We start from the raw sequence: 27,779 nt of genomic DNA on the forward strand, positions 1-27,779 counted from the left end.
CTACATTGCTTTATTCCAATTGGGATCCTGTTATAAAGGGTGCTGTCCAATCTTAGGCATGCAGGGGAACCCTGATTTAGTTGGCTCTGTGTGTAAAGGCTGAACTTTTATTTAAACAACAATTAAAAAAGATTGAATAGATGGCATGGTCATGCCCTAGCTCCCTTCTCAGTTTGATATAACTCAACAAGCTCTTTGTGAAAAACAAAACATCAAAAAAAGACCTTCTCTGGCAAATTCCTCTTGACGAGCTTTGCAGATTTGGATGACGTGCCGCATTAGCAAAATGCCACAGAATTTGACTGAGGGAACTGAGCTATAAAAAAGCGGAATTGCTGTGTGTTAGGATGCAATCAGAATTTCAATCTGGACTTAACGCCGAAAACTACCTTCAGTAAAGAGCTGATAAAATAGATGAAACGAGAGTCATGTGGTGGTTAGAGTGTCAGACTCGGACCTGAAAGACACGGGTTCAAATCCCCTCTCAGTCATGACGCTCACTGAGTGACTTTGCTCCAGCTGCTGCCTCTCAGCCTAATCTACCTCACAGGGTTGTTGTAGGGATTCGATGAGGAGGGGGCAAACCATGTACACCACATTGAACTCCTTGGAGAAAAGGGAGGATATAAAAGCAATAAATGCAATGCAATAAAATAAAAAAAGTTATTCCTTTCCCTCAACCCCTCCACAAATATTCCACAGATACAGGCTTTGGCTGTGACTAGCTTCTTTTTTAAAATCAGATTTTCTAACACGTTATTTAATAACAAGCAAATGTATTAAAAACAAAACAAAACACCACCTAGTTCTCTTACAAAAGCATGATTAGGAGATTATACGATATCTTACTTTGGTACCAGAGCCCACACCATAAAATACTTGCACTTTTAAGGAGCAGTGAGATGAAAAAATATATACCACACATATAGCTTTAAAAAAATAACTGCAACATCTCCTAAATAGTTTTCTCAACAGAAGTTTTACATAGTGCAGCATAATGATAATTATGTCTGATATTTTCAGAGCAATTTAACAACTTTTGTTGTAACACAACCATGGTTAATGTTATCCTTCCCAATAGATCAGGTTTGATTTTTTTAATGCATTGGTGTTGGCAAATAGCGCAGAATGCGCAATAGTTGGCACAGATGCCAACGGCGATTCTAATCAGCTTCAAAACTGGGAGCCAGTGATGGCCCATATTGGATAAAGGGCTTGAAAGTCCTCTGAGGAACCTGGAAGACAGTCAGAATTTGGTTATCGCTTCCCCACAAGCAGACTCAATAAGGAGCTGAAGGAACTAATAAACAGATGGGGTTTTTTTTGTTTTTGTTTTTGTTTTAATAACTGTCCCTTTAGAGATTTGCTAGAATTCTCCCCAATAAAAGGTATTGTTTTTTCGCAACACCTTTTTACATGTGATGACTCCATTGTGCATCCCACAATAAGCTTGGAGCATACACTTACACTTCTGCGAGACACCCCAGCTCAGCCGCAGGGCATTTGCCCCCCACCCACGGCTGTCCCACACTTTCCCCTCCCTAAATTCGGAGATCCCTTTGACAATCTGTCTGGGAGAGCTCCACCGATTTCATAGACAATCCGAATACAGGGAAGAGAAAGTGGGGGGCATTAGCAAACGGAAGGGGGCATTAAAGGAGCCCTAAAGGCATGGATATAGCCAAGGGGGAAGCAGCTGCACCCCCTAAATTAAGTAAGTAAATAAAAACACTTAACTAAAAGTAGAAATTGTAGAAAGATTTGGACAGTTTTTTCTGAGCGTAATTTAAAAAACAACTGTTGTTGAGCTATTTCGTTCTGAATCTGAGAATGATGACAGGTGGGTGTCCTGACTCTTGATAAATGATAAATCCTGGCTACGCCCATGCCTATGGGGTTCACAATCCACATTAAGCCAAGGTGTGGCTGGGCCCAGAGTGGGGGAGAGCAATCAGTGAGTAGCCACAGCTCCCTTTTCCCCACCGGCTCAATTTGGGCAATATCTGGAAAGGGGACACAGCCTCTCTGCCAGGGGTGAGCATTTGAGGGGCACGCATAAGGAACCGGGAAGCCCCTGCAGCGCCGGCCAAGAAGGGGCACCCGGCGATCCAATGGTTTCGAGGAGGCTCCATGCCCATCCAATGGCGGAGGACGCCCCCGCCCAGCTCTTCGCCCCCATCCGCGCTTGCTTTGTCGCCCTTGTCCATCACTCCTTAAGTCTCCTGGACGTAATTAATGAGGCCGGACACACCTTCTCGTCCGCCGCGTCGGATCTCCGCAGAGCGCGAGAGGGACACGTCGATTGCGCACGAAAGGAGCACCCCTCTCTCGGACCCCCACCCCCCTCCAAGGACGAGAAAGTGGGTGCGTGGAATGGGGACACGCGCGGCCCCCTCTACGGATCCCGTCTGAGGTGCCGGCAGGAGGCTGATCGTCGGGGGGAGGGGGGTTGTGTGTCAAGGCGTCGGATCCGGGCCAGGCTCCCCCTCCTGCCGCCTCCCGTCCCCGGCGATGCTTCCCGGTGCCCTGGCTTGGCCCTGCGGCAGCTCGGCTGGCCTGCTCAGCCTGCCCGCCCCGCCGGGCTTCGGCAACTTCGGCAAAAGTTTCCTGATCGAGAACTTGCTGCGGGCCGGCGGCGGGGCGGCTCCGCAGCAGGGTCCTGCCGACCTGCCCGCCGCGCCCGTCCCGCTCAAGCTGTGCCCGGCAGCCGCCGCCCAGATCAGCAGCCCCTGGCCCTTCCTCGCTCCGGGCGCCTCGACGGCGGACAGAGAAGGCAGCTTTGCGCCCGCAGCCACAGGTGAGCCAAGCCAGCAGGCGAGCTGGCAGCCAGGCAGGCTTCCCCGCTCCCCAACCCGCTCTCCGCCTAAAGCGATCCCGGCTGCTCAGGATCCCCTTGCTCGATCTTGGGCTAGCTGCAGATCCACGCGCTTCCTCCTCCCTTGCTCATTTCAGGTTCTGCGGTTGGAAGCGGCGCGCGGGAGCGCAAAGCCCGGACTCGAACTTTCGCGTCTCGCTGGCGCAGAATCCGGAGTCCCGCTTGCTCGCTCTCCGCGAAGTGCAAGAGGCTTTCGCGCTCCCGATCCCCGCCGCACGCTCCGCGTCAGCTGCGCAAGAGCGAAAAGCCGCTCCCGGGATCCGAACCGGATCCTGTTCTCGACTTCGCACTTGTTACGTCTGCGCTCTGAAACGACGCGGAAACGCGCCGCCTTAATCGTCTCTTTTTGCCCCCTTCCGTCTTAGAAGATCGATCTCTATCGATCGATTTCTGTTTTATTGATTTCATAAAATTTATACACCGCTTGATAGAATAATTTTATTTTTTTAAAAGCAGTGTATTTCCTTGGGCTATTTGATCCAACGATTTCAGGTAGCTTCAGTAAAATAACTATGCCAATACCCACACCCCTCCCCCAAATATATTTAAAAACCCAGTAATATTAGCGAACGTGAGTAAGTAAATAGGGGGTGGTAGTTGTTCCATGTGCGTTGGTGGTGAGCACTGGGGTTTAAATGTGTATTATCTGTAGTATTTGTGGGGTGATCTCTTCGGGATGCCATGCAACTTGGGAGCAGCAGGCCTGTCTGATCCACCTGCTTTCCACCAGTAAGCAGCAACTTTCCCTGTGGATCTACCAGTTTATGGACCCTTCCACTTTCCCCTTGCTCTAGCTAGTACAGTGGTACCTAGGGTTACAGATGCTTCAGGTTACATATGCTTCAGGTTACAGACTCCGCTAACCCAGAAATAGTACCTCAGGTTAAGAACTTTGCTTCAGGATGAGAACAGAAATTGTGTGGCGACGGTGCTGCGGCAGCAGGAGGCCCCATTAGCTAAAATGGTACCTCAGGTTAAGAACAGTTTCAGGTTCAGAACGGACCTCCAGAATGAATTAAGTTCTTAACCCGAGGTACCACTGTATTCAGGACTCTGGTTATTCATTCAGGATGAACGCATCCCTACAGAAGTGCTTGCACTAGGCATGTCACCCCAGCCAGCTGGTTTGTGTTTCTTGGGACCAGACCAGGCATGATGCTTTGTCACCTAGATCATCCTAGCCATGGAGATGAGGGGGTTGCAGGGCTGTGCTATAAATCGCCATACCATCTGCTGCTGCGGGGAAGGGCAGCACACCCCCCACCACTGCTGGGAGGTAGGTACGACGGGACCCTCTGCCACCATTATAATGGCAACATAGAGGGCTTGGATGGCTTCACCTAGACGTGCAACTTTGCTGTGGAAGTTGTCCTCCACTGAAAGGAATCCAGTGGTAGCTCATTCCATGGCAGGCCACATTTCATAAATGTATTCAGAGGCCCACGTTGAGAGCTGATATGTCAGGAAGCAGCTGTCCGAGTACAAACCTGTCTATCTGGGACAGTTCCAACGTAATTTCTTCTGCCTGTTCCTGAGCTTAACTCTTCAGAAGTGCCAACCAGAAAGACTTGGAGGCTGTTGTGGTGATAGATAACAACTGAATCCTTAGAATCCTTTGGTAGAGGCGCTTGGAGAACTGGTGTGTGTGTTTAAATAAGAACAGACTCTCAAGCTTGCAGAAGCCGAAAGGCCCTGTCAGAAGCATCTGTGGAAATGCATGCCCTACTTCAGGTTTAGTCACTTGGAACTGCGAAATGGCTTTTGGCAGATCTGCTGTATAATAAATGTCATGGGACTTGCAGCCTGTCTTAGTTGTTGATTCTCATCTATTTCTGTTCTCAAGCCTGCAAGCAATTGGCTTCCATGAGAGTCCAACTGCCAATTAGATGAGAGGAGAATGGGCTCTTTGTGGGTGCAGTTTGGGGGAGCGTTTTTTTAAACATTGCCAAGTCTTACCCTGGGTTTTCCACTGGGCATGGCATACTTTTCAATGGCCGTGGACTTCTTTACTCAGTGCATCAGGAGTAGGGAACACAGTGCCCTCCAGGCTGTTGAATCCCCATCAACACCAGCCAGCATGGGCAGTGGTCAGGAATCATGGGACTTCTAGTTCAGCAATATCTGGAGGCAAGCAGCGAAGAAAGCAGGGAGGCCAACAGTAGATGGCACCAGAGTCAACGACGGGTGGAGCCAACTGTTTCTAGTTTTGTTAATGCTCTCCCCCCCGTTGAGTTTTACTTGGTAAGAGCTGAGACTAAGGAGGAGGACACAGATTGCCAGGGCCTAGACTCATTGTAAGTAAGAAGGCAGGCAGGCAGGGGCTGGATGAGGGCAGACTGTGGTTGGTTCAGATAGTGTCCCACTTGCTCCAATGGACCAGCCTCCAACATCTGGAGGGCCACAGGTTCTCCAACTCCTGCTTGTTGTTGTTTAGTCATTTAGTTGTGTCCGACTCTTCGTGACCCCATGGACCAGAGCACGCCAGGCACTCCTGTCTTCCACTGCCTCCCACAGTTTGGCAAACTCATGCTGGTAGCTTCGAGAACACTATCCAACCATCTTGTCCTCTGTTGTCCCCTTCTCCTTGTGCCCTCCATCTTTCCCAACATTAGGGTCTTTTCCAGGGAGTCTTCTCTTCTCATGAGGTGGCCAAAGTATTGGAGGCTCAGCTTCAGGATTTGTCCTTCCAGTGAGCACTCAGGGCTGATTTCCTTAAGAATGGATAGGTTTGATCTTCTTGCAGTCCATGGGACTCTCAAGAGTCTCCAATGAGTTTAAATCCATCCATTCTAACTCTTCACCCCATGAAGGAGCTTCACTCCATAAAGGATTTCCACAACTCTCCCCACCCAAGAGATTAGGATCCAGGTCAAAAAATCCGGGTCTACTCCTTTGGCATCTGTATAGAGCAAGGCTGAGGGAACATGTGGTCATTTGGTGATAAGAGTCCAAGAATGCCTCTGAGGCTATAGGCTTCCCACCATCTTAAAGCTAATGTGAGATGCATGAGGTCGTGGGATGGCATTGCATCTGCACCAAAAGGAGTCAGGACATCAGGCTGAGCACACACTGGCAGGGGGCGAGGCCAGAAAGGGCTACATGGAAGTCTGCACTGCCATTTTGCCAGCCCTCCCTGGATTGGCTTGACAGGCACCTGCCCAATACAGGGCTGTGGTACAACCAATTGCTTAAGGGATGTTTCATCTGCAAGGAGGAAGGTTTTGCCTGCAGAACAAATTGATGGAGAGTGACTTGCTCTTCTTCTTCTAGCTCTGCACTGATCCTATCAGAAGGGGAGTTTGAGACAAGGTGGCATCACACAGTGAAGTAGATTGGTCACAGCATCAGTGCAGTGCATGTAGATCATGCTCAGAAGTATCATTATGAAAGGGGGAGGGGTCCTTAGGCTTGCCAATCAGATCTTAGGGCCTGGGTCAGGGAAAGGAACCACTCTGCGGATTGCTGGAAGTATGCGCTAAGGGTCAGCTTTCGAAATTAGCCAGGTGCCAGGCGTATTTTGTGACTGGGAATTGTCAGAATGTGAGCACTTTGAGAAGTCTTTTTGCCACTTCCCCTGCCACAGCATGAGTCACCCTTGCAAAAAGGGCAACAAGTCCTCTTCCTTTTTTCTGCCCACAGGCTAGGTTCCAGGAACCATGTGGCAAATAGCTTTTCTATCCTATGCTCAAGGCTCATCTGTGTGGGATGTAATCCGTTGGGAGCAGTCAATACAACATTTCTTGTTTTCCTAGAGTGGACATGCAAGGGGATGTTGGTCCAGCCAGTTGAAACTTCCTGTTCTTCCTGGGCTGGAGCATCCTTCCTTGCATGTGACTAGAGGTGGGTGTGACCTTACCTGTCCAGGTAACAAAAGGACGAGTCAGGCAGTACTCTCTCTCTTTTCCCCTTCCTTCTTCGTTGGACCAGCTTTTTAGCTAGGAGTGTTCTGCTAGCTCTCAGCTAGCAGAAGCACTGGGACTATTCCCCATATAGGGTAGATCCACATGTACATCTTTGTAACTAAGTCTGCCTTCAGGAATCCAACTGTGAACTGATGTGAGTAAACTTCTTTTATTGACTTTAAATAAGATTGTCGTATCTTTATTCTTTTAAGAGGGATTAAAGGGAATTTACCAGAAACGCGGGTGGCACTGTGGGTAAAACCTCAGTGCCTAGGACTTGCTGATCGTAAGGTCGGCGGTTCGAATCCCCGCGGCGGGGTGAGTTCCCATCGTTCGGTCCCAGCTCCTGCCCACCTAGCAGTTCGAAAGCACCCCTCAGTGCAAGTAGGTAAATAGGTACCACTTTATAGTGGGAAGGTAAACGGCATTTCTGTGTGCGGCACTGGTGCTGGCTCGCCAGTTGCAGCTTCGTCACACTGGCCACGTGACCCGGAAGTGTCTTCGGACGGCGCTGGCTCCCGGCCTCTTGAGCGAGATGAGCGCGCAACCCTAGAGTCGGTCACGACTGGCCCGTACGGGCAGGGGTACCTTTACCTTTACCTTACCAGAAACGCACAATTCAATCTTAGACAGACTGAATTGTATAATAGTGAGAGGCTTACACAAGCTTGCAACCAGCTATCTGCTGTGCATGTAAGAATGGGGAGTGTAACTCTGCTATATGAAGGAACTTGCTAGCGCAAGTTAGGAAGGATATTAATAAACAATATATCCTCTCCTGCCACCCTGAACATTCCCACAATGTGCACTTCCATTTGTCTCACGATTTCTAGAAACAGGTCTGAGAGGTTTTTCTTTCCCTGGGAAAACCTGCCATTTATTGCTGAATTGGAACAGACATCAATCGGGTTTTCTGCGGATTGACACTTGTCCTAGGGGCAGCAGTGGGATTAAATAAAACAATCTCATTCCCATATGTAGAAAATCATGGGACGAATGCAAATGTGCACGAGCCCTCAGTGTCCTGAGTCTTGACCCTTGGGGTGGGTGGGAAAAGTATTGATTCAGGAAGTACTCCTTCAACATCTGAAAGGTGTGGCAGAAGCAGGCAGGGCCAGGTTTGTCATTAGGATTCCCAAAGGAGATCATAAGGTGGTTCCTGCTTGATGATAATTCACGCTGGAGATCTCTTGCTGATAATGGCTAATAAAGTTATCTGCCCTGGTTTACCTTCACTATGTGCCCTAACCTTTTATTCCAGGTGCACGCGCCAATGTTATTTCTTCTATGGAAGTTTAGCTTTAAACAACTGCTGGAGTATTTATTTACTGCCAACACAGTCAGCCATAATTCCATTATGCTGATCATTACATTGGTAACAGGCATCTTCTTGAGTGGCTTCTATATGCGTGACAAAGGGAAGAGGACCAAAATGGAAACTCAAATCAGCAGAACTCAGAGAAGTCACTCTTGGCAAATATCTCGTCAGCTGCCTTCCCACACTGGAGCTCAAACTGCTTTTGAAATGTGGTGAATACAGCGGGGGAGGGTATTTGGAAGAGGCAAGGAAGCACCACTTGTGCTCCTGCAATCAATTCCAACAATTTGGTGCCTCATCCTAAAGCATCCTTATTTTGGGAGTCAGATGAAGGGAACACAGTGAGATTTCTGGGCTGGTGCCTGTGAAGCAGCTGAGCAGAGACCCCTTCAATCTGTCTGCAGTGAGCCATTAGCATGCAACAGCTTGCTGTGCAGGTAGGGCAATCATCCAAGAAAGGGTTGCACTTCGCAGTGCCATGGAGAACATTTCCTGATCCACGTGGCAAGTCACACTGCACAAACGACTGGCATGCAAATAGCCCCTTTCACTGGAGCGAACTATTGTTTCTAGGCATTCTGTATTAGGGTTGAGATTTAAAATGCGCTTGGTGGGTATTCAAACAACCTTTGTGTGGTTGGAGCAACACATTTGCTAACCTACAACGCTGGCATTTTAGAGCCACCAAAATTATTCAGAGTAAATAGCACGGCGGCTTAAAACAGCCGTTGCTTGGCTATTCTGCAAAATTAGTTATCAAACTGGAGATAATGTCAGCCAATGTTTCCAGAAGTTAGAAGCATTAATGAATCATGGAACTTAACCTAAGCAAGTGTACAATTGACAAAATAACTGCCAGCAAATAAATGTGCATGGAGGGTTTATCTGGTTACATTTTTAAGCAATTAATGAGATGAAGTTTTGATGAAGTTTCTTGCACAAGGAGATGGCTTATCATTTCTCAGTGTTTGCATTTAGGCAGAAAAAAATGCTGCTCCCGTCACAGTGGATGCCTAACAGAATCCACTTTTTACCAAGAAAGCAACGGTGAAACGCTAATTGGCTTTAATAGATTTCTATTGTAGCATTATCTATACTTAAAAGTGTTGTGAATGCCAGCAACATTCATTGGACTCAACCCTGTGTTTGCAGCTCTTCTGAAGCCCTTTTTCTTGAGAGCCCCGCCAGTTTATTCGACGTGCTGCGGTGGGTCCTGTCAACACCCTGCGTCTCCCACTGCTTTTCCAAGTAAGTTTTTATGCTTCATCAGTAATGCTTGAGTTATTCTGTAAACCAAAGCAGCAGGATTTAATGTGCGCTGGGAAGAGGGGAAAAAAAAAACCTAATTGGTGATGCAATGGCAAAGAGCTCATGCCTCTGTAAAAATCACAGCAATTCCATTCAGAAGGGTTCCAAAGATTTATCAGACTTCAGTACACTGAGTAATTGTGAGAGATTTTAAACCCCATTGAGAGAAAGTGCCAACCAAGGGAGGCATCTGGCTTTCAGAGAATTGGGAAAAGATCCACAATTTGCTTTCAAGGCCTGAATCAATGGTCATTCGTAAATGGGAAATGCAAAAACAAAATGCCAGTCTTTTTTTATTATTAAAAAAACAAACAAACAAGCCAAAACCTAACTCTTGGGAAACATAAGGATTCTGTTTTTGAAAAGGGACATTCTTTCCACATTTTAAACTTGGGGTATTATAGCGCCAAATATTTTTAAGTCCCACAGTTATCAGTGGAAGAGTTCTACATATGGATAAATCTCCTTATTAAAGTCGGGAGGACTTGAAAATGTATGCATAATACCTTTTTAAAAAGTTTTCTTTCCGTTTGGTCAAATATGAAAACACGCAAATAGGTGTGTATACAAAATTACAAATTACAGCTCACAAAGGCAGCAGAGAAATTTAGAAGAAATTTCACACCAAATTAAAGTCGTCATCATTACCATGACTGTTTGTACTGTTAGGATTCCTGAAATAGCATGTACCAGCAGATAATAGGGTTTTTGGAGGTGGGGGTGAAGTAAATGGTCGTTTGCTCAGTATAAGAGTTTGTTTCACTCATCTGATTGAATCCCATCCCTATTTCAAAGCTATTCAGATTTTGCTGGTTTTGTTAAGCATTTCCAGTGCTTTAGATATGTGCTTCTAGGTAGGTAGTGTTCCTAGAGTTCCCTGTGAAAGGGGTTAATCATTAAACCACTTTGGGAATAGATGGGCGGGGGAGGGGGTCTCTTAAAACTCTGAGCACCTTTAGCAAACTACAACTCCCAAAATTATTTGAGAAATGCCATGACTATTTGAAGTGGTATCATAGCGCTTCAAATGTATGGTGTGAACATGGCCCATGGTTTTTCTGAAACTATTCCCACATACTAACTGCAAACTAACTTGACCGTACTATTCCGCCCCACCCAAGTCTTTTATCTGAAGAGGTACTTTCTATGAGTTTAATTCATGTTATACCATTTTGATGACATAATTTTCAGGCTAGTCCAGTAGATTTAGATCCAGCAAGGTGAAAAGGTAAAGGTAAAGGACCCCTGGATGGTTAAGTTCAGTCAAAGGCGACTATGGGGTTGCGGCGCACATCTTGCTTTCAGGCCGAGGGAGCCAGTGTTTGTCCACAGACAGGTTTCCGGGTCATGTGGCCAGCATGACTAAACTTCTTCTGGCGCAATGGAACACTGTGACAGAAACCAGAGCACACAGAAACGTTGTTTACCTTCCCGCTGCAGCAGTACCTATTTATCTACTTGCACTGGTGCAGTTTTGAACTGCTAGGTTGGCAGAAGTTGGGGCAGAGCAGCAGGAGCTCACCCCATCAGAGGGATTAGAACCATTGACCTTCTGATCGGCAAGCCCAAGAAGCTCAGTGGTTTAGATGACAGCGCCACCTACGCTAGTCCAGTAGATTTAGGTAGGCTAGTACAGTAGATTTAGGTAGGATCCCCTTTCTTGACACATCTGTTTAGGTTGCAGATGTTAGGAACCCAAAAGCTTCCATCCTCACAACAACAACAAAAATTCTTGTTGATAGTAACTGGAATATCTGAAGGAAGTGAAACTGGGGTCAAATGCTCTGAAAAAGAATGAATACAGTGAAATAATAACATCAGAGCCCTGCTGGCTCTAGTCCAAAGTCCTATTTTTTCAATTGGAGCTTGCCAGAACTCAGTTCCAGCACCTCTCAGGTGGACACCATTGCCATTATAAGAGAACAAGGGAGAGTGAGTTCCGGCACCTCTTTTTCTAGAAAAATAGCACTGCTATCAGTACTGTGGGTCTGATTCTTTGGCAATCCCTCCCGGATATGATCAGAAAGACCCTCTTCCTGTTGAACTTCAAGGTACTTGACAAAGACCTTTCCTTGTCATTTTAAAGTAAGTTATGCTTTGACTCTTAATGGGGCTGATGAGCTTTCTGTTTGTTTTGAACACTTCTCTGTTTTGATTGATGAGTTGTTTTACTGATCGCTCTGTAAACTGCTTTGTCACCGCCTATGGTGGAAAGCTGCCCTTGAATATTGAAAATAAATCAAATAAGCCAGATAAATCCAGTTCAACATCCCGATGCCTACGGGAAGACCCCAAACAATAATCTAAATGCATGCTGGAAGATATGGCTGCTGGAAGGATCTCCTTGTGCTAGTGACAGATTTCTAGGAGGCGGCTGCCTAGGTGGTTGGGGGGGGGCGATGGTAGAAGAGGCTTCTTTATGAATGTTTCAGGAGGCTAGTTGCTAAGTCGAATGATTCTTGACAAGTGAGGCAGTAAATGCTGCCAGTTTAATGAGCTGCAAGTTTCAGAGCCGCTCTTTAGGGAGCTGACACTTTCCCACAGAGCGTTTTACATGGGCCCAGCTACCTCACAATGGGCAACAGCGCCGTGACCAATTGCCACTTTCACTTTACTCATCCACACGCGACCTCACCACCATTTTTCACTGTGCCGATGAACTTTAGGAACCATTTTGGGCTGAAAGGGCCGGGCCAGGGGTCACTTGCCCTTTTGTGTGGCCATAAAGCGGGGTTCTGTGCGCAGATCTTTTCTCCTGTCTCACATTCCGCGAGGATTTCTGGACACCATTTAAAGCACTTGACTGAAAAATAAAGCAGTGAATGAAACTGACTTTTATAGACTCATTCTAGCTCATCTTCCCATATAACCCTGTCTACCTGAAAAGGGATTTAGTGAGCTGAGCCGAGCGCATACAGGCACCCACTGAATACACTGGGCCCATTATCAACTGCGGCAATTGTTTATTAACCAGGACTGATACACTACTATTTTGGAAGTGACCTATTAATTGTCCATTTAACTAGAGTGTATTGAATTGCAATGGAAAAAATGGAAACCATGACGAAAGCCTTTACTCGCTCCTTCAAGGTGGTCTCTGCCACAAAGGCAAATGAAGATTGTTCCACAGATTAAGGAGACATTTATCACCATATACTAGAATGCAGAGGAGAAGCTTTCCCCCCCCAAAGTATTTGGTACCATATTAGCGTTTGTGTCAACATGGTATTACATCCTTCAAGGGTGGAGTTCAGCTGCACAGGACTGCAAGCTTGTTGCAGCTGATTTGTCCTGACAAAACCATTGTAATCTATAGGTGAACTTATCCTTCTGCCTACAGTAGATCGGGGGTGAGGGGTGGGAATCCATAAAGTTCTTTATCACAATGAGGACATTGCTCAGAATGTAAGATCTGATTTAAACTTGTGGTTTTATTTTATTTTTTGTAGTGGTTAGCTCTATACCTCCTGTTAAAACAGGTTAGATTTTCTGTTTGTCTGAACTAATCTGAACCAATCAGAGATTATAGGAATCTTGTGAGTTATCCGGAGTTTTCCAGAAGACTGGGGCCTAATTCAAATAACTTTACTTGGCCAGCATTCTGATCACACACACTTAGGAAAGGGATGTAACTGAATGGCAGATCATGTCCTTTTCGCATAGAACATCTGGGTTCAATTGCTGTAGAATGAGGTGTAATATTTAAGGACAGATATGTTGCATGGGCTTTAGCTGCAGCAGTTTATTGTGCTGCAACAGCATCTCTGAAACATAGCCGTATGGGAACTCTTTGAAATTGGCCTGCCAGGTTATATGCAAGATTCCCACCCCTAAAATCTGGCTAATTGGATCAATGACACTAATGTGCGCTGCTCCGTTTTTTTTGCTGCAGGACAGGAAAGTGTTCTGCCTCTTCTAACCCAGGATTCCCGATCCCGGAGAGGCATTTTAAGAAGAGCTGTTTTTTCTGAAGATCAAAGAAAAGCTTTGGAGAAAATGTTCCAGAAGCAGAAATACATCAGCAAAACAGACAGGAAGAAACTGGCCCTCAGTCTGGGTCTCAAAGAGTCACAGGTACAGAGAGGTTTGGTACCTCGTCAGCTGTGTTCTGAACCTCTGCTCAGTGGCGAAGCTGCACTGCTCTGCTACCAGGGGTGGAGAGCAGGCGGGGGCGTGGCTGGCGTCCCCGGGGGCGTGGCATCCGTCTGCAAGGGCGTAGCGTGCCCTGGGGGGCGTGGCGCCTGGTGCGCGCACGGGGAGGTGCGCAACGTGTGTCGGGGGGGGCACCACAATAGCACCCTACAGGAATAGTGGTACTGGGGGGCGGTCTGCTCCCTCTGCACTCCTGTTCCTCCGCCAGTGCCTCTGCTCTGTTCCTTGTTTGAGCAGAAGTATAACAGGGTTTTGTTAACCTCCTAAAGTGGAGTTCATCTTGGTACGTAAGGGTGGCTTTTGGTTAGGCTCAGAGAGGGGAATGAAAAACTTAAGGCCTCGGTCCAGTATATCTGAAGGCGTGTCTCCACCCCCATCATTCTGCCTGGACACTGAGGTCCAGCGCCGAGGGCCTTCTGGCGGTTCCCTCACTGCGAGAAGCCAAGTTACAGGGAACTAGGCAGAGGGCCTTCTTGGTAGTGGCACCCGCCCTGTGGAACTCCTTCCCACCAGATGTCAAAGAGAACAACAACTACCAGACTTTTAGAAGACATCTGAAGGCAGCCCTTTTTAGGGAAGCTTTTAATGTTTGATGTATTACGATATTTTAATATTTTGTTGGAAGCTGCCCAGAGTTGTTATTATATTATTAAGGTGCATATGGTAGGTGGAATTATCTTAAGAAACCAACAATAATAGTGTTGAATTACCCCACCAACAGGTCAAAATCTGGTTTCAAAATCGAAGGATGAAATGGCGAAACTCCAAAGAAAAAGAAGTGCTGTCAAACAGGTGCCTGCCAGAGGAAGGTCTTCAAGAGACCTACCTTTCCAAATCTTTGAATTTTACCTCCTCGTCATGTCCTGTTTGGGAAATAGCTCAACAGCAGTCAGGTCCAAGATGGCAGAGCCTCCCGGAACATTCTGAGAGACAGAATGGCAGAAGCAGCTTGCAGATACCTACAAGAGCAAACTCCTCTCCTGATACATTACATTTGTATCGAGAACAAGACAGCACAGAGAAGGACGTTGTATCATATGGGGTGGGGGGAACTGATGGAGCAAAATGATAACTGACCATTGATTGAGGATGATTCCTCCCACAAGACTAACTGTATTTTATATGGACACTGAATTAGTTTCTATACTCCGCCATTTGCTAAAAGAAAAATGTAACACGTTCATGTTGGCAAAAACTAATGCTATAAGAAAGATTCCCTAGTCAGTCTTCTTCCCTCATATGTGCCTTCTGGCCTTGAACAGTACTTGTAAGTGAAGTAGGAAGGAACTGATGGTAAGTGAACTTTAAAGGTTGAATGTGAAGTTCAGAATACATGGTGGTACACACAACATGCAACTGGAGTGTTTGTGGTCATTCCCTCCAGACCAATTAATTCAACATTTCACAACACTAATGTCCTCTCTAAAGCTGGGATGCTGGGATCTGAGGCCTTCCTTCCATGTGTTGTTGGACTCAAACTCCCATCAGCGCCTGTCAGCATGGCCAGTGGTTAGGGATGAGGGGATCTGTAGTCCCAACATCATCAGGACAGCCACAGGTTCCCCATTCCTGGGACAGAGGATCAAATCATTTATAAAGCAGGTGAAAAGTAAAGGTAAAGGACCCCTGCACGGTTAAGTCCAGTCAAAGGCGACTATGGGGTTGCAGCGCTCATCTCACTTTTCAGGCCATGGGAGCCAGCATTTGTCCACAGACAGCTTTTTGGGTCATGTAGCCAGCATGACTAAACAGTATCTGGCACAACAGGACACTGTGACGGAAACCAGAGCACACGAAAACACTGTCTACCTTCCTGACGCAATAGTACCTAGTTATCTACTTGCACTGGCATGCTTTCGAACTGCTAGGTTGGCAGGAGCTGGGACAGAGCAACAGGAGCTTACCCCGTCGTGGGGATTCAAACTGCCGACCCAATCAGCAAGCCCAAGAGATTTAGACCACAGAGTGGCAGGAGGTATGGCCCTGGCATTCTCTGCATGTTGAAAAAGTCAGCCATGTTGTGGCTGCCTGTTTTAAGAATGCCTTACTGCACTGCCATATGAGGAGGTCAATTTTATAAGTGCAATATGACCATCTTAGAAGTAGAAGCCGCCATGTGACGAAGTGTTCCATACCCCATACCTCCTCTAAAGGTCATTAGGGAAGCGATAAAACCTATAATGCATGATGATATCAGCTTATCGTCTTTACTTGTCATAGATAATGTGGTAGATGTCGTGGGGCTAAGGTGAGATATGGTGGTAGAATCTAAGTCCTGGCAGTAAACTCAGTCATGGCTAAGAAGATACCAGAGAGTCAAGCAATGGTAGATGAGACAAAACAACAACAACAAAAAAGAACCTGAGAGCCTATTTATGCTACAATTTTATATCAGTTTTGTACCAAGTTCCTGTCCTGTCTTCCCCAAAGAACCCTGGAAACTGTGGTTTGGTGGATACACAGAGAATCCTCTATAAAGAGATTCCTAACCCTTTAGATAAGAATAATCTTTATTTGCATCAGCCACTAGCCATAGCAATAAAATGTACTGAAGATAGAGGTAAAAACCTAACTATACAAAATACATTTTGGAGGTTTACCTAACCTTTTATAAAACCAGCTTTTTGGGATGAAGAAATGTCACTTTTAAGCCAATTTTAGGCTCCAGCCCCAAGTAAGCTCACGCGGCAGCACGTTCCATTGAGTGACACAGAGCTTACTTGCAAGTAAATGAACATCGGATTGGTGGCATATCTGTGGTGGAATTGTGCCCAAACAAGAAATGAGGCAGAAGCCAAGAAAAACCAAGGAGAGCTGCCTCTTCCATTGAAGTGAATGAGCAGCCTTCGCTCCACCACATCTCTGGGTGTGTTCCACTCTAGGCCAGGAGTGTACTGAAGCGAAACCATTTTAAAACCTTGAAATCAAAGTAAGGAGCTAGTCCATCTGATGTTATGGGAAATAAATACAAGAGAGAGAGAGAAATAATACTATTACACACCATCCCAATCTATGTGCGGTGTGAGATTCCGGGGGTACTAGGTTTGCTTGCCAGGGTTTATTATTTTCTTTTCCATTCTGGGCAATGAGATACCATGGAGAAATGTGGTGACTTTATGATCTATAGTTTATTTACACATATATACAACCTGTGTCTAGCTGGAGGGAATTCCCAGCATCACACTTCCAAGAGATTGTCCTGCTTCTCCCATAGTTGCAACAGCATTTGGCTGCAAAACGCAGATATCAGCCATGCGCTCTCTTTCGCTGTTACAGTCTGTCATAGTCAGCCCATAAGGAGTTCTGATCCAGCTTGCAAACTGACCTTCCTGCTAGCTTACATCAGGCCCAACGAAAACCCTAAACCTTTTTCAAACCTTTTTGTCTCTGCCCTTGGTGTCTGGTACTGAATGTCTTGATGGCTCATATTTTGTTATGTTATGCTGGTCTTTCAAGGCTGGCACAAGTGTTTGGCACAGCTTACTCAAACCTTGATTAATTCTAACATTTACTATAAGGGGAAGATCTAGCACCCAGGAGTTTAAGGGATCCTTGTCCCCACAAACTTATAATAATCATTATCGAAGAACCAGGTGTGCTTTTCCGGCTAGTGATCGTTTTACTAGTCCCATGCTCACATTAAAAAAATGAACTATTTAAAATGCAATTTCATGCAGCATTTGATTTGTGAGCTATCACCAAAGTGCATTTTGTCTGCTGTGTTAAGCCACATAGTCATAATTTGTCCTCTTTAATTTTTCAGCCGATTACAATGGAAAAGAAATCGGGGGCAAAGCTATCTGAATCCAGCTTTTCAGTTAATAATTCAATGAGACCGCAGGCATGATAAAGACCTTTATAAATTATTTTGCTCACCGTCCACAGACAATACACAATGCTAGTCCTGGAAACTGCCTTGCCATTGCAGATTTAAAAAATTCAGCAACTATTTGCTGGCACAATCCTACATTTGAGAACTTTTAAGTAGTTTTGTACTTTGTTGGAGTCTCTCCTGAAGCAATGGATAAACTCATAGTCACTCATTAAATTGCCTTCATTATTAATGGATAAACCAGCTGCTTCGGATGATCCCACGCCGCTGAGCGAATTGCTGAAAATCCCCATTGATTGCATCTGAATAAAAGAAAGAAAAATGAAATGAAATGAAGACAGGATGTACACAAAAACAAACCTACATTCCTGAAAAAAATAATGATAGGACTAGAGTTAAAAATATCAGAATCAGAGTTCGTGAAATATTCAGTAATGAATAGTTTTAACCAATGTGCTCAGAAATAACTGACATGGCATTATTCTAAACTTTCAACACTAGCATTTTAGCATTAAACTAGAAATGTGGAAGTAGTACCAGGGATTTACATAGGCTGTGACTTAACTGCAGAAGCACAGAATTTTATTTTTTATTAAAAGAAATACCGTGGTAATCTCAGCATTCATTTAAAACAGCACAAGTTTCTAGTCCTTACAGATTATAGAAATGGTTGATTGGGCAGGGAGAACTGAGAAGGATTTCCAATAGTTAGGAGGCCAAGATTGCAGCATAGTTCTTTGCCTCTTCTAGTGATCACGGAAGGAGAATAAATATTCCTTGAATCCCATGTAAAAATCCATTCATAGCTGACTTTTTGATACTACACTTCTGCCACTTGGGGCTTTCATTGGAAATTTCAAGGTGGAGAAAGGCAGGTTTATAGGATGTTAACTTGGGCTGAAAGCCTCAGAAGTAAGTGCTATTGAACTCAATGGGGCTTGTTCCTAGGTAAGTGATGTCAGGCTTACAGCTATGGACAAAGAGCATTCTATCTCACAGGGATACTTTAGAAAACTTATACCAATGGGATCTCTTCACTAAGCACCCTTTGCTTGTCTGTTGAGCTCTTGAGAGTCTCCTGAGGCTCCACCCCTCCTTAGCCACACCTCCTCTTCCCAGGCCACACCCCTCTCCAGCCTGCTTCATACTCTCCTTGACTGCTGTTTGCCTGCCTGGAATTTGTCCTTGAACTCTGGTAAGGGCATGTGGTTCTTAAAAGGCTGCTTAGAAGGGAATGAGGGCTGGGAAAAGGCTGAAAAAGATCCCTAAGCCCTGTTGTAAGGCTTGTTTCCCACAGGGCACAACATACAAGTCACAAGCAAAGTTCGGTTCTGCCTGAATTTAACCAAACTAGCCTTCTCCGTGATTTTTTCCACTCCTGTCTCCAGCTCCTGCACCATGTTGCTGATTTCCTTGGCTTTGTGCAGGTTCCCATCCGACAATTTAGGACGATGGACTCTGCTCTGGTCAAAGTGGGACAGAGGCTCTTTCCAGGCTTGCAAAAGCCTTAGGATCAATTGCGTTAGCTCTTCTCTCTGAGTGTGCAAGAGAGACAGATAAAAGAAGACAAATATCAATTTGCCTTGGCTGTCCTTTCCATCCCTGTTCCCTTCCAGCATATTCAGCATTGTGAGTTGGATCAAGACTCCCTCATGAGTGAAAATTCTGCTCATGGGGTGCTCTGCTGAAGGAAGCTGAGGAAGTGATCCCCCCTCCATGCCCCAATTCCTCCTTCACCTTGCACCTCCCAACGCCACCTCCCATGCTGTTCCAAACGCCTGATCTTCCATGGCAGCTTTTTTGGGGGCGAGGGCACAGGGATGGTGGTCAGTGAAAACTGCTTCCTTCTTCCTCTGGTGCAAGCATGGCCAACATGGTGGCTTCCAGGTGTTGGACTGCAATTCCCATCAGCCATAGCCAGCGTTACCAATGGTCAGAGATGATGGGAGTTGCAGTCCGGCAATATCTGGAGGGCACCATGCTGACTGACTCTAGTGGGAGAAAAAAGAGACGGTTTTGTGACTCAAAGGAGGAAGAGGGCAAGGGAGATGGTAAACAGGAAAGAGGAAGGGATGAGATGAAGAGGAAGGGAGGTTAGAAGGGGACTAGCACAGCCCTGAACTCTTCAAGCTAGACAGAGAAATTATGAAAATTTACAGAGAGCTGCAGGAGGAGAGAGAAGGGAGGTAGAGAAGGAGGTAGAGAAGGGGAAGTAGGGAGAGGAAGAACAAGAGATTAGAGCATATGGCTCTGCGGAAAGAAGCAAAGACATGGGCAGAGTGCAAAGAGGAGAGAGGTGGTGTGCCAGACATCAGCAGAGCAGCAAAGGTAGAGGAGAGCCACTGGGGATTCCCAAAGGTTGGTGTAGATCAGAGAGGTGCATGTTGTAATACAACTTGACCATGTTAATGGCAGAGGAGAAGGAAGAGGGAGCATAAATTTAATGTGGATGCAGGCAGCCAACTCTTCCTCCAGAACATGAGCGGTTTTGGCATTCTAGTGCAATGAATTCACTTACTTAAAAAAACCAACCAACAACCACATTTTGCGATAATGAAAGTGCACTGGAAAGAGTGGAGCATTTGATTGACACAATGTTGTAGAACCTCCCCACCAAATGTTAGACATAGTGTCACCTCCACAAAAGCTTTCTTAAGCAAATCCAAATGGGTCCCCAATAAAACGTGGGCATCATAGAACCTCCCCCCAAAATTGGGCAAACAAATCAAGTTGAATAATCACTAAAAAGTTGTATGGAAGTGATGTTTGTCAGAGAAATTATGCTGGAAGGATCCACTGGTTGTCTTGTGGCCAAGTCCCTTGCCCCCAAACTGGGTAACTGGCTACATCAGCAATGTAGATCATGCCATGTTGTACTTACTGGCATTTTCTGAACATATTCTTTGGCATTGGGAGTCAACAACCAGGAGGTGTGGCATTTGCCAACAGATTTGGTCAGCTCGTTCCCACCGGGTAGAAAATATTTTCCCTGCAAATGAAAGAAGAAGGTCTCAGGAGTTAATTTGTCAGAGCATAGATCTTTTCCACAGTCAACAACTTGAGGAGGCTGCATGGATAGGACAGCACCTAATACTTCCCTGATGGCGCAACAAAACCAGATGTTGTCTGGTACCGTGTGCATCCAAAGGTACCGTATTGCACCTAACAGCTACGGCTCCCAAAATACATATGAGGAAATAGCTATTGAACTCACAGGTTTGCAAGAGGTGCACACGTAGGCTTCATGTTCAGGAAGATGGGGTTATGAAATAAAGACTGCTATCCTAGCATTATCCACCCATCCATCTTTACATTTTAATCCCACCTGTCCTCCAAGGAGCTCAAGGCAGTCTACATAGTTCTCCCCTGCCCTCACTTTAACTCTCACAACAGCCCTGCAAGGTGGGTTAGGCTGGGAAAAAATGACCTCCCCCCTAAACCACAGCAATGAGCTTTAAGTAAGAGTGGCAATTTGAAGCTGGTTCTTCCCCAGGTCTCTAACCACTACATCACAATGGCTTTTAAACTTCTGAAAGGAAGATATGAGTAGGTGTCTATTTGTGTATATGTGTGTGTGTACACACACACACAACAACAACAACAACAACAACAACAACAACAATATATGGGGTGGGAAAGAACATTTGAATACCATAAATATGCACACAATTGGGCAGTTAGTCTTCTGTGTTTGACTATTGTATTTTTATACCCAGTGCTGCCATAAGTCCGGGATTTTCTGGACGTTACCAGGATTTCAAAGGCAGAAGCGACGTCCGGGGAGGAATTTCTGGAAGGTGGAATTTTGGAGTTTTCCTGAAAAAAAGCACCTCAACAACTTTGGGGGTGTCTGGATTTTTTTACTTCTTGAAATATGGCAACCCTATAGCCGCAGGTCTCAGGGTGTTTCACACCATAAAATTACAATATAAAAACACATAATACATAATAAAAAAATATATAAAAACAAGAACAACGCCATAATTTTTCCCCTCCTTCCGCCACATATTTTAAAATCAACCCACCGCAGCTCGAGAATGGAAGTAAGGGGGAAGTTGGGACAAGCCCAGAAACTCACCACCAGATCTAAGTGGAGGGCTGTGGAGAGCCTGTAGATCCTGCTGGAGTGCAGGATGACCCGGTCGAAGAGATCAGCCACAGCTAAGAAGCGGCAGTCGGCGTCTTCCCCGGCACACTCGGCCACGGAGCAGCCTCCTCCCAGCGGCTTTTCGAGCGCCCACAGCAAGAGCAGCACAGGCCAAGCGACACCTGGAGGGAGCAGAGCGGAGAGCGTGGGCGGGCCAATCGCGCAGCGCCGCCGCCGGAGACGCACCAATCGCAGCTCGGCCCGCCTGCCCAGTGCCCAGTTACCTTCCCAGTGCCCAGTGCCCAGTTACCTTCCTTGGCGGCGTCTTGCGCGGGCCACATGCTGCTGCTCCTGCCGACTTGGACGCGGGCGGTGGCGGTCCATTGCGACCCCCTTGCTGGTGGAGAGGCCCTTTATACGGTACGAGCGAGCGGAGCGGAGGCGCCGGGAGCTCGCTTAGTCATTCCTCGCTCTCCCTCTTCCTTCCGTCGAATTTGCAAAGCTGGCAGCGAAGATTTACCCGATCGTGCGGAGCGTTGGCTCCAGGGCAGAGCAAGCAGAGCGGCAGTCCTTAAAGGAACTCTGGGCTGCGCGTAAAAGAAACGCGGGCGAGGGAAAGGGGCGCCTCGGAGGTGATCTGCTGGTTGCGCAAACGCAAAATGCACGCTGAGCAGGGGCGCTAACTTGAATAAAAGATGGACTTGGAAAGCCGATGTAAGGATATGCATGGAAATTCAACCAAGGGGAAGCGAGGAAGTCACTTAACGACGTTAATAAGTGTAATTTTAATAAGGTTATGATTTATGTTTGTGAGTTTTGTTTGTTTATAATTTTGTGAAAATAAAAAAAAAGTTGAATAAAATATGGAGGGAGCGGCAGGTAAGCCCCGGCCTGCATAATTAACAACTTAATTAAATTTATTTATTTGATTTTTCAACTTCAAATTTTACAGATATATCAAACATAAATCATAAAAACAAGATTCAATGGATTCTCCATCCTCCCCTATGTAGGTCCTATCAATCAGTTCCTCCCGCATCTTTTACCATAATCCAAACCCTTTACTTCTTCCATTATGTCCAGAATCAACCTTAAACGACAAGTGCTATTCCAATCCTACTAACGATTTTAACTGTTTACAGTCGTCTTTAAGTTAATTTCCCCCATTCCTCACATAATTGATCACTTGATGCTGTGCATGCACACCATTTGAATGGCAATACCCGTTAACTTTGGGGAGACTGGCCCCCTCCAAAAAAATATGGGGGGGGGAACCAAAGGGACCCCTCGGCATCCTTATGATGCTAGATATTGTCCTCCATGGGCATAGCCAGGATTAGTGTTAGGAGGGCAGGACACCGACCTTTCAACGTCCTCTGTCTAGCAGATTCAGAATGAAATGTCTCAACAACAGTTGCTTTAAATTACTTTCTTTTGACACCAAGTGTTCAGAAAAACCTGTCAAAACCTTTCTACAATTTCTACTTTTAGTTAAGTATTTTTATTTATTTACTTGATTTGGTGAATCCCCTGGCTACGCCCATGTTGTCCTATCTGTCGATGAGGAAGAACTGTGCACAAACACCCGCATTTTCACATAGACAGCTGCCTTATGTACCATGCCGGATCACTGCTCTATCAAAGTCAGCCTTGTCTACACTGACTGGGAGCTGCTGTCTGCGGTTTCAGGCAGGAGATGTTCCCAGCCCTGCCTGCAGATTCTAGGGATTGAACATGTGCCTTTCATGCAAAGCAGATGCCCTGCCACTAAGCGGAAAAGGTAAAGGTAAAGGTACCCCTGACCATTAGGTCCAGTCTTGACTGACTCTGGGGTTGCGGCGCTCATCTCGCTTTATTGGCCGAGGGAGCCGGCGTTTGTCCGCAGACAGCTTCCGGGTCATGTGGCCAGCATGACTAAGCCGCTTCTGGCGAACCAGAGCAGTGCACGGAAACGCCGTTTACCTTCCTGCCGGAGCGGTACCTATTTATCTACTTGCACTTTGATGTGCTTTTGAACTGCTAGGTTGGCAGGAACAGGGACCGAGCAATGGGAGCTCACCCCATCACGGGGCTTTGAACCGCCAACCTTCTGATCGGCAAGTCCTAGGTTCTGTGGTTTAACCCACAGTGCCACCCACGAAGCTCTTCCACTAAAGAGGCATTTGATTTGAACTCTTGTTTGTTTGTTTGTTTTAAATTTTTTTTATTCAAAATTAAAACAAGACATATTATCCAAAAACATATTATCCTTGTCCCCCCCCCATTTTTCCTCCCTCCCCCTCCCACACAAAACCCACCCGCCCCCACCCTCCGACTTCCCTCAGTTCCAGTCTTTGGTTTCTCTGAGACTGCTGTTTTCTGCATGTTACAAAGTTGTATAGATCCTCAAACTATTTAGCTGATTATTATCAATAAAAAGTTTGTGAATGTTTATTCAAAACCTGCCAAGGAGTCCAGTTCACTTTGTTGCGTCTTCAGATACTTTGTAAAGGGTTCCCATTCATCCTTAAAGTCACAGTTATCCTTGCCCCGTAGCTTATATGTCAGTTTTGCCAGTTCTGCATAGTCCGTCAATTTTTCTTGCCATGATTCTTTAGTTGGGGTTTCTTCAGTCTTCCGTCCTTGTGCTACCAGAACTCTCGCGGCCGTTGTTGCATACATGAAGATGTTTTTCAGCTTTTTTGGCAGGTCTTTCCCTACAATCCCCTCTTGTTTGTTTATTATGTTTTATCTGCCACCTCTGTTCCCCACCCATAAGGAGTCCAAGATGCTGTACCAAGGAGGTTTTTCCTTCCCCAATTTATCATCACAACAATTTATCATTAAATTTTGGCTAGGATATAGGTCAGGGATGGGGAAAGTGTGGCCCTTTTAACTGATCAGATTTTCGGGGAACACCACAAATCCAGGGCAGAGACCTAGTTCCAACTCACAAATCCTTCTCGATGATCCAAACAGGCAAGAGGTATTATGAGAGTTTAGGACAAATTCCAGCCAGGCAAAAACACTTGGGGTGTGGAGCTGGACCAGCAAGGGGCGTGGCTTGAGGAGAGAGGGCGTGGCCTGGGGAGAATTCCAGGAGTCTGATAGGGCTGAAGGGTTACTTTCAGCCTCTGGGATTGAGGTTTCTCATCCCTCGGTTATAGCACACAGGTCTGCCCTGGAGGAGAATGCACTGCACCACCATGGTGGTTCCTTTGTGAAAATGCTATGTTATTTGCAGGTTAAGACAGAATGAAAAGTACAGTCAAACGTGCTAGTCCCAAGGCAGAATGTGACTCAATCTCAAAGTCCTTCATCAAGGTCACATCAATCTGCTTCTGACAATCCAGTGTTCCCAAACTGCTTGCATTGCTGTCGCCACAGCCAAGTAAGATTGTCAGGGGAGGGGGCCCACCAGAGAACACATTGCCCATGGCCCCCTCAAACCTGGTTTTTGCTTTCCAAGCCCTAATTGCATTATTGAAATATTATGCCCCATCATTTTGAAACTGCATTTAAATAGCCACTTTTATTTTTATGGCAAGTCTTTTTATCTTTCCATCCTACTTGGGGTATTTGTTTTTAGGTCACTACCATATGCTTCCATTTAGATGCACATGTTGGTGTTGTTTTTAATTCCCTGACTTCCACTAGATGACAACTTGATTGTAGTGAGGAAGCCTCCAGGCTTTCTTACAAACCAGTGTTGAAACTGGAATAAATGGACCAAGTTGCCCTCCCTCCCTCCCTCCCTTAATGTGATGCGCACAGATGACTAACAGAGGCAGCTTTCTCCTAATTTTTTGTCAGTCACATGGATGACAAGTTGGCTTGAAAATGCCCCAAAGCAGCGTGACACATGGATCTGCTTCCACTTCTATCAGTTTTATTTAACAGTGAGGACAATAAACCAAGCAAGGTGTTAGTAAGTTACCCAAACAACTGGTGCTATAGAAGGAAGTTTGGTGGCAGAGTTTCGCAGGAGCATTGGTGAAGGGTTTTGCCACCCTTCCTTGATGTAGTTGTTGGCCCCTTGCTTGTCTTTAAAGACAATGGAGTGCACTTCCAGGGGTGAAGTCAATTCGCTGCATTAGCAGCACCGAAATGACCTCCCCAGGACACAAGCCTGGGCATTGTGCATGGTGGTCTTGGGCTGCCCAGACAACAAGACCCCAGTCTTGGCCTTGCTGATGTGGTCCAAAGGAAAGCAGAGCAATCCATTTGTCACCAGCTTGGCTGCAGGAGTTGCCAGAAAGGGGCGTGCAAGGCACCATTTAACTGTCTTAGGGACTCCATGCCAGATTTGTGTAGGGTTTACTCAGTGCTTTTTTTCGGGGGGGGGGGTTTGCAGGGGGACACATACCCCTAAACATTTTGCGAATCTTTGTACGCATATTTCTTGGCCTCTGAATGTCTTCTCAGAATACAGCATAAGGTGTGGGGGAGTAAGTGAAACCCTGGTGAAATATGTGAGATATTTGACCTAAAGAAGGCATCATTTAGCAATTTAACTTTCCTTGTACTCGTATTTTTGACTGAACGTGTTGCTTTCCCTTTGTCCTTGCTGAGGACTTTTTGTTTCTGTTGAGGTGGCTACTGATTTATTTCTTCTATTATGGTTTTCAACGTGTAAGAGGGCTTAGAGAAAGTAAACGTATCTATATGAGAGACGAAGGGGTTTCATGGTTTTGTACTACATTTGTCAAGAAGAGGTCGCCTGTGTTTCTGCAAGGGCGCTTTGTGATGTAAAAACAAAAATACAGAGGGAAAGTCATTTGGCGAGTTGTATTCCATTTTATCTCAGATCTGGGGACAGACAAACCAAAAGTAATATTGTGAACTGCCCTGAGATGATGGTGGTACACAGATTTAATTACTAACAACAATTACTAACCATTTAGAACTTTCTCATTTGTAGATACCCTTAAGTCTTGAACCTTCTTCAGTAAAACAATCTCTGAGCAGCAAGAAGAGTCTGACGAATTTGCATTTTGTATGTGGATCACAGGTAGAATACTGGCTGGAAGTTTGCTATGGTCCTATATTTCCACATATTTTCACTTTCTTTCAACCTACAATGGCAGCATCATGGTCGGATAAATAACTTGATTACTCTTCGAAGTGTTAACATTTATATGCACGCATATATAATTGAGTGGCTCATTTGGGGATCAGGCAGAGCCATAATTGTCTGGTATGCAGAAATAAGCAATCATTGTACATCAGATACCAGTGAGCTTTAAGAATAGATGATTCCTATCAGCAGAAATAGCCACAGACTTGTTAATGGAATGAGCCATTAAAGGCAGACTTATTACCAATACTCATTTCTTTAAATTACAGACTGAACATGCTGACGAAGAAACTTAATTGTCAAGAATTATTGAACCAAGTGAGGAGGAGGCAAGGCTTTTGTAGGGAAGTATCTCCTCCCCCCGTACTTATTTTGCGTTAGCTATTCTATGCAATCCTTCTGACAATTATATAAACGATAGCCAGATTTTAAGAAGGCATTTCTCCAACTCAATTTACTTTCTCCTCCTTAATTTCAGTGTGCTTTTTGCTTGGTCATGTTTTAATTTCACTGTGCTTGCTGTTTATTTTATCATTACATTTGGTTCCTACCTTTCCTCCAAGCTGCTCAAGGAAGTGTGAATGTCTCTTCTCCACATTTTATCCTCACACTAACCCTGTGAGGTAATTAGACTATGACATGTCCAAGGTGACCCAGTAAGCTTCACGACTAAGCAGGGATTTGAGTAAGAAAAACACAAAGTCACAGGAACCCAAGCGACAATGAAATGATACCAAAGAATTAATTATTTAAACACAAACAACTATACATGTAAACATATGGAATTATATGTATGCATATTACAGTGTTATAAAACATGAATTCTCCAGACTATAGCCGCTACATAAGACACAATGAACTTCTCCAAATAATACACATAATGAAGCGATTTACAGTATTACATCTCGTTTCATGCTTCTTCAGAATCAAACTGGGGAATTGCTCCTTATTGCCTCAATTTTTTCTTCCTTTCAGCAATATGTTAGTCCTGCTAAGTGTGATTCTTCTATATACACTTAGACATTTGAGTTTGACCCAAAGGTTGCAACTCCAACAACCATCATCCAAAAGTGAAGAATTTTGTTCAAGTTGTAGGCCAGGAGTGAGCATACCAGTATGCATAGCCTCTTGCTGCTGCTTAATTACCTTATAATTAAAGGAGGAAATGAATGTGAGAGTAAGTGGACATAAGCAGCACGTCAATAAACTAGCACCCTGATCCTAAATATGTTTATTCAGAAATGCACAC

The 27,779-nt window shown here is 45.5% G+C and overlaps 2 protein-coding genes across 2 annotated transcripts; one reads left to right on the forward strand and one right to left on the reverse strand.

Moving 5' to 3' along the window:
- The first annotated feature begins 1,115 nt into the window (after nt 1–1,115).
- On the forward strand, nt 1,116–14,906 carry DBX2 (developing brain homeobox 2). Its single transcript, XM_081022408.1, has 4 exons — nt 1,116–2,797; nt 9,248–9,343; nt 13,296–13,477; nt 14,277–14,906. Exons 1-4 carry the CDS (start codon nt 2,512–2,514, stop codon nt 14,622–14,624), a joined length of 912 nt encoding a protein of 303 aa, XP_080878534.1. The 5' UTR covers nt 1,116–2,511; the 3' UTR covers nt 14,625–14,906.
- A 2,158-nt stretch (nt 14,907–17,064) lies between these two features.
- Nucleotides 17,065–21,823, reverse strand: LOC308486955 (prolactin-like). Its single transcript, XM_081024186.1, has 5 exons — nt 21,785–21,823; nt 21,466–21,656; nt 20,269–20,376; nt 18,743–18,922; nt 17,065–17,689 (listed from the first exon to the last, which is right to left on the reverse strand). The coding sequence occupies exons 1-5, from the start codon at nt 21,813–21,815 to the stop codon at nt 17,495–17,497; spliced, it is 705 nt and encodes a 234-aa protein (XP_080880312.1). The 5' UTR covers nt 21,816–21,823; the 3' UTR covers nt 17,065–17,494.
- Nucleotides 21,824–27,779: the final 5,956 nt, after the last annotated feature.

This window comes from Podarcis pityusensis, assembly GCF_964106645.2.
Source record: "Podarcis pityusensis genome assembly, chromosome: 10".
Lineage (NCBI taxonomy): Eukaryota > Metazoa > Chordata > Lepidosauria > Squamata > Lacertidae > Podarcis > Podarcis pityusensis.